Source organism: Homalodisca vitripennis, chromosome 4 (assembly GCF_021130785.1).
Source record: "Homalodisca vitripennis isolate AUS2020 chromosome 4, UT_GWSS_2.1, whole genome shotgun sequence".
Lineage (NCBI taxonomy): Eukaryota > Metazoa > Arthropoda > Insecta > Hemiptera > Cicadellidae > Homalodisca > Homalodisca vitripennis.
In genome coordinates, this window is record NC_060210.1 from 104999565 (window position 1) to 105007500 (window position 7936).

General features: G+C 34.5%; 1 protein-coding gene across 2 annotated transcripts in view; it reads right to left on the reverse strand.

Annotated features, from left to right (window-relative positions):
- The window catches only part of LOC124359881 (E3 SUMO-protein ligase RanBP2), a 141968-nt gene that overhangs the window by 47396 nt on the left and 86636 nt on the right, over window positions 1-7936 (reverse strand). For both annotated transcript variants that reach the window (XM_046812995.1, XM_046812994.1), the window contains one exon: window positions 5489-5655. In XM_046812995.1, the coding sequence (XP_046668951.1) occupies window positions 5489-5655 (167 nt within the window). The remainder of the gene's footprint in view (window positions 1-5488; window positions 5656-7936) is intronic.

The window sequence follows — 7936 nt, forward strand, 5'->3', positions numbered from 1 at the left end:
ATTGACAGGAATTATTTTTGAACAATTGTTATTAAATTTTCTTGGATTTATTACATGTTGTATTGCCGAATTGATCTTTGAATTTTGTTCATTTGTTTATGTACTGTAGTCAAATACTAGTTATTAAACATACGATAGTTATTTATTTAGTTTACACAATGTTGTTTTGTTATAAGAGTTGATTTACTGAGGAAAATCAATGAACTTAATTGTCCTTACTTAAATTTTCAGTGAAAAACGTTCATTATTACATTTAAACATTACTATACTATACTATACTACTATAGTTCAAATATTACTTGTTTATTGTTGGCAATTAAATTTAAGTATGAGTCTAAATTTAGTATTAAAAATATACAATATTTAAATTATGTAAATTAACCAATTCCAGGTTTGGTTTTAATAATAAATAATTGATTTTGTTCAAACACAAACAAATAAAATTTAAAGATCGATCTGGGAAAACAAGACCTAATACATCCAAACAGATTTCATATGATTGTACATTTTCAATAATGAACCAGTAATTTCAGCTGTCATTTGAAAAACCAGCTGATTATTAATTGGTAGGCTACAATCATGAGGACTGGCGTTAAAGGTGTGAGGAATACTCAGTGGAAGGAATAACAACAATCATTCTATCTTCCTTTCTCTCTCTCTCTCTTATATCCATGTTTTGCGTATTTCGAACAAGAACGGGAATGCGTTTTTCAATGGAAATTGCTTTTGAGCAGCTGACTACAAACACTTGTTAGACGTTTTACATCATCAGTTAGCATAATAGCGCAGCACATGTGCAAAAGACTGGGTGAGCAGACAAATGCATCACTTCAGTAACTTGTGTTCTCACAGAATAGTCAGTATTGTGTATGCTCTAACAAAATACAGATATGTAGCAGTTGTGATCTTAAGGAGCCAAGTTAGTAGTTGTCTTTTGATACGAATGAATGCACTCTTCTAGCCATGTAGATCATATTATTGGTGGCTCGAGTGTTCTCCATTGTTATGATTGACTGATGCATAAATTTCAGTCCAATAGTAAATGTTTCACCCTGCCTTGTGTTGTAATAACCTCAAAATGTCAATGTGTTCATCCTTTGATGATAATTTGCCAGTTGAGAATAGTTTTGTCTAATGTTCAGTTTGTAATTTGTAACCTGCACAACATACGTGCAGGTGTTACAGAAAAATTCTGGACGCAGATGGGATACCTAAGATGTGATGTGTATTGAAATTTAAAAAATGACTATGATAATGTAGCAGATTTAACTTTGATAGCTGCTTCTCAGATTATTAAGCTCACCAATATTTTTTTTTATGGAAATAATGTTTTTATTGCTTTAATAGAAAAATTACTGGATTATTGTTCTTTCCAGTTGAAATTCTTGACAAAAATAAAGTAGACCTAAGGGATAATGCATTAACAATTCCAAAATGTTAAAAAAACTAGGAAAATTTATTGGCTTGAAATAAAAACCTGAAATATTAGTTAATTATGCTAAAAATAAAGCGAGAAGAGTTGCTACAATATGATCATAACTAAGGGTTGGACTAATACAACAAATTTGATTCAGTGGTCTCGATTTTTAATTCAATACAGATACCTGTATTATTTGTAACTAAGAATATAATATGATCAATAATTTTATTTTTTTATCACTAAGGCAAATCTGGCCAGTAGTAGCAGCTAGCCGTTCAAATCAAGCATGCTTACCCATGTTAAAATTTGTTCAGAGGGCTATATTCATTTACAAGGGTCATTCTGAAAGTTTTTATGTATTTGAAGAGATTTTGTCTAGACTAACCAACATTAGGCGTGTTCAAAGTACATAATCCCTTCCAACACCAATGCACTTTTGAAGAAGGATTTTCCACTCGAAAGCACCCAGCTACTCAATTTTTGGGTATGTGGCCAAAATATTTGTGAATCTCTTTATCAATTTTGGCTCCAGAAGAAAAATTACAACCACATAAATGATTCCTCTGATTGAAGAATAACCAGAAATCGCACATAGCGATATCAAATAAGTAATGGGGATGCCCCTTAGTTTTTAGTTTTGATACACTTGCTTTGCCAGTTCTTTGTCTCTCTAGCACCTTGACTAGTCCAATATTCCTGAAGAAAACAACAAACAATACTTTGTTTGATGTTTATTTTTAACGATGGAAGGATTGTGAAGGAAACAGGATTTTTCTGGACATTTGCCATTGTTCAGTGAAACAAAAAATCAGTAACACTACGTTTCGAGATCTGCAATCTGATCTCTTCTTCAGGTTTAACTAACCTAATACACAATTACAAACTGATTAAAATAAACAAATCATACCAAAGCGTTGTGGCACGCCTAAGTCAGGAATCACAACCACTAAGTTGTGTGTCAACTTCACTAACTCTAAAAACATGCACTTAATAAAAGAACTATACACAACACTTATCATTAAAACTGAACTACAGAATACAGGTCACAATACGTCTGTATTTGTCTACCAACCACCTACGACTGACCAGAGGCCAATAGCAAATGGCAATCGTCATGGCAGAAGAAAACAATATGGCGGAAATAAAAAAGGAAGGGGGACGGGAATGGACCCTTCCTTTTCCTGAGCAAAAGACTGGCTTCACAACGAAACTGGTCACCCTGTTCCTCAGATAACTGTGAAACAGCCAACTCGATTACATTTACGAAATCCAGTGCCTTTACCGATTTGTGTGCCACAGAAAAGTTTAAACCCTTGGATAAAACTGATATTTCCGCTTCATTAAGGATTTTTGAAGAAAGGTTGATTATGTTTTTATTATTTGCATCTGTATTCACCTTGCCATCTTTAGGTAAATCACATTGTTTAGGCCTAATTTTTTTGTTTGGAGATTTTCTTTTTTTTATCTATTTCAGAAACTTTTTTACATCTATTTTGGATGCTTTCGAGAATGTTGTTGATTTCTGTACCGATTAGGGTTGTTAATTCAGTTTTTTTACACTCAATACTATTTTAGAGGAGGCATCTTTCATAATTACGATATGCAATTCTTTCTTTAAGTAAAGATTTAGAAAGACAAAGTTTTACAGGCTTTCTTACTATGAAAAGGAGTTTTTTGATTTAACCCTATAGGCATAAGGTTTTCAACCTTACATTTATGCAAAAAAGTTAAATGATTAGTGTGTTTAGTTAACTTAAGATGCAAGCTCTCAAGGTCTTTGATTTGTTTACTGGTTCCAGGTCCATACCGAGAATCAATTCTTTGTTTGAAGTTTATTTTTGACAATGGAAGGATTGTGAAGGAAACAGGAATTTTCTGGACATTTGCCACCACTCAGTGAAACAAAAAATCAGTAACACTACGTTTCAAGATCTGCAATCTGATCTCTTCTTCAGGTTTAACTAACTTAATACATAATTACAAACTGGTTAAAATAAACAAATCATACCAAAGCGTTGTGGCACGCCTAAGTCAGGAATCACAACCACTAAGTTGTGTGTCAACTTCACTAACTCTAAAAACATGCACTTAATAAAAGAACTATACACAACACTAATCATTAAAACTGAATTACAGAATACAGGTCACAATATGTTTGTATTCGTCTACCAACCACCTACGACTGGCCAGAGGCCAAAAGCAAATAGCAATTGTCACAGCAGAAGAAAACAAGATGGTAGAAATAAAAAAGGAATGGGGACAGGAATGGGCCTTTTTATTATTATTGGTTCATGCTAGATGAACTTCTTAAAACCATATTGTGACTCTGCATTGGTTTATTACAAATATCTGATCAGTTTGACATTTTTAATACTTGATACTTTGATACTTTTATAGAAGTTTAATATTAAACCATTAATATTAAACCACAATTATTAAAAATAATCATTTAACCCCAAATTTTTAAAATTTATTGTGTTTTATTGCGTGCTTACATAAACTTAAAATCGTGATGGAAATAGACAAACTGAGAATTTTGACTCGGACCAAGTACCACCTACAACTTGAAACAACACAATATTAAGATTTTTATTGTTCATAACTTTACTGAACTACGAGGGCAGTTCAGAAAGTAAGTTTCTTTGTCGGCTAGTTGGTGAACGGGTGGGGGTAGCGGCATGATCCGAGTAGCGATGTGTGGCTCCGTTCAGTGAGAGTCTAGCAGTGCCGCTGTGAAGGTCGTGACATTATTTGTTGTGCTGCAACCTTGCTTTCAAAATGGCCACCATTATTGAGTCTCCCGCCTACTGTGAAGTACGTTCGGTTATCCGATTCATGTGGGCAAAACAAATGCCACCAGTGGAAATTCATCGTGAGTTGTGTTCGGTATATGGAGAAAACATTATGAGTTACACTGCCGTGAGAAAATGGTGCCAATTGTTTAATGATGGACGCACAAATGTCCACGATGAAAAGCGATCTGGCCGACCATCTGTCATTACTGACGACCTTGTTGCGAGCATTGACCACAAGATTAGGGAAAATCGCAGATTCAAGATTACAGAACTTTCTGAATTTTTTCCTAACATCTCAAGAACTCTAGTATATGAGATAGTGACACAGAGACTTGGTTTTCACAAATTTTGTGCTCGTTGGGTCCCTAAACTTTTGACTGATGAGCACAAAAAGAAGAGAATGGGATCCGCTTTAACCTTTCTTTCGCGCTACCGCGAGACATGGGTCTCCTATGTGAATACCAAACAAAAGAGACAATCGATGGAATGGGGTCACACGTCATGGCCAAGAAAACCCGTGAAATGTCGCCAAACATTTTCGACAAGAAAATTTATGGCAACAGTGTTTTGGGACAAAAAAGGGATTATTCTAGTGGAATTCATGGAAAGAGGGACAACCATAAATGCTGCAGTCTTTTTCTGACACTCTCAAAAAACTGAGAAGGGCTATACAGAATCGTAGGCGGGGAATGTTGACTTCGGGCATTGTTCTCCTGCATGACAATGCGCGGCCGCATACAGCTGCCCGAACTCAGGACCTTTTGAACAGTTTTGGCTGGGACATCTTTGAACATCCCCCCTACAGTCCAGATTTGGCGCCCAGCGATTTTCACCTTTTTCCCAATATGAAGAAATGGCTGGGATCTCAGCGCTTTACAGACAACGAAGAACTGAAAAACTCTGTTAGCGGCTGGTTACGTACACAGGCGAGACTTCTACGCGGCGGGTATTGAGAAGCTCGTAACCAGATATGATGTGTTTAAATAATTTTGGTAATTATGTTGAAAAATAGTGTAAGAGTTGCTCTTTAAAATGTGTGTAATAAAAAATCTGTAAGTATATTCTGCATTTTTTTATTAACCAAAGAAACTTACTTTCTGAACCGCCCTCGTACATAAAATGTCATTTCAATTATTAGCAATTTGAAACCGTTCCACACAAATGCTATAAGCTACGTGGCGCCAGAGACTCAACAATTGTATTGATAATTTATTTTTGATCTTGAACACCTTCAAAGACACAAACACAATTAATACTCATGACTCATACACACCTGATTTTATGGGTTTTGTTGTGGCGTAATATTTTAATGTCACCGACACCCCGTTCTTTCCACTCTCCCTGAGCAAAGCGATATAGTTTAGCCCTGTGTGAATACAGGACCACCTCATCCTCCTCCCCAGTGGTCAATGGTACCTTATCTGGCAGAGGAACCACTGGCTAAAACCAGAAATCTATTATTAGCAACAGAATTAAATATCAACTATTAAAGTAAAAACTTGAGTAAAGTATTACCTTACCAGGTGAAGTTAGGGCTAAGAAGCCCTCTCTAATACTTAACCTGGGAACCAATGGCCGGGTAGACGGGCTGCTTGCAAGGATAGGATCGCTCAGCGGCTACCCATCCAAGAAGCAGCCACGCTCCATGTTGCTTGATCCGGTTATCTTGCGATAACCATTGTAACCACTACACCATTTGCCAACTATTGAAATAAAAAATTGAAATAACAATATAAAGATTAAATAAACAAAAAGATTCAACAATAAATTAATATTTCTATACAATAATAAACCTTTTTAACACTTTTCGATATATATGTTTATTTTGTACAATGTACATTATAAATTCTAAGAATTCATCATCAGGTACTTGTCAAGTATCTCATTGACATAATCAAGACATCATTGGCAAGTATGTGATGATGAATATTTAGAATGTACATTGTAAAAAATAAAACAATATATCAAAAAGTGTTAAAAAGGACTATTATTGTATATTTGTATCAAACACCTTTCAAGGCTACATCTCTAATATTAATATTTCTATTCTTCAAACAGACCTGAATATAATAGTACTTTACATGCTTGAGAATGAACTTGAAAATCAATACCTAAACAATCATAGGCTCAGTATTATATCATTACTCCAGCACCAATACCATGTGAGTATCACGTATGTCTTGGTTCATGCTGCAGAATTACATATATTTATGTTTATTTTAATTATAAAAATTTCAATTAAATCTTTCCCATTGTTACAAAACTTGTTTATTTAAACTTCTACTGTAAGAGTACCAAATAAACTTTCGTTTCAATAAACTATTCCAAAAACTATTTTATCTTTTTACTAGCTTCTCAGATATTCCATTTAGTATAGAGCAGAAAATTACTGATTTGATACTTATTAAAGGTGTTTCATATTATACTATTATTTTGTTAATTTGTGTAATTTTTTATTTTCTATAATTGTGGCTCCTTCTACATCACAGGAACATCTAAAACATCCAAACAATCGCTTGGACTGATATTTTCTAAGAACTATTTTGTTAAGGCCTATACAAAAGAACTAAATACTAACTAAAGAATGTAGATGTGATAGAGTGAACAGGCTTACTTCACCAGACTGGAAGGGTTCTCTTCTACATTATAGAAACATTAAAAAGAAGATACTCAACGAAGAAGAAGAGGAATATCCTACCAGTCTCATAAAGGTAAGCCCGTTCTTCCTATCTTATCTAAATTCTCATGTTTAACACGTTAGCTGTCATGTCGGACCAAATGGACCGACGCTCTACGTCTTTAAGAGATTGCACGTCGGGTAAAGTAGCCCGACAGCATAACAATGACGGTACCCACCATTTTGATTACCTTCGTGCCTGTGCTGCACCCTGACGACTTTAACTGAAACTGATTGAACTATGAAGAGTTCAGCTATTAACAGAACGTTGTTTGTTGTGTTTATTTTCGTTATTAGTGATATGAATGAGTTTGCTACATTGGCCATTTTTGTTGGGCCACATTGCCCGACGGGTATTTTTATAGGTGTTAGAATATCAAATAATAAGGTTTTAGCCTTATTATTGCTACCAGGAAGAATAAAATATGTGATTTGTTATTTTACAGTAAAAAGAGATTTATTTTATTTAAGCTTCACAAAAAGTAAATGTAGTAAATAAAAGGTTGTATCTTATTTATTTTCATATTTTTTGCTTTCCTTTCTATTCAAATAATTCAATTCTTATAAGTAAAGAAAAATAAGTAAATACAAAATTACCCTATACAAAAGATGAATGAAGATATACTATTTGTGTATAATTTTGAAGCATGTTTCACACAAAAATGGTTTTTCGGGACATTCCCTGCAAAACGTAGTTACTTGTGTCAAATTTCTTGCTACCTTACGTCCTTTTTCCTCTGATACATTTTTGTAGCACAACTTGCACACCTTTCTTTGTCGGCGTTTTTGTACTCCTCCACCAACAAACGCAGATGACGTCAGGTAGTGGTGCCCTGTAGTGGTCACATTTGGAATGCGTGGCTCGTCCTACACGTTCATCAAGGAACAGACCAATTCCTCTCTGAACTTAGTGATAGAGACTAAGTTTTGTTTTTTTTTTATTATGAGATGTAGTGTGGTTAAGAAAATTATTGTAGGCCAACCAACTATTTACCACTGCAGTTCCAAGAAGAAGTTCTTCAGCTAGTTTGTGGAACCAACGCA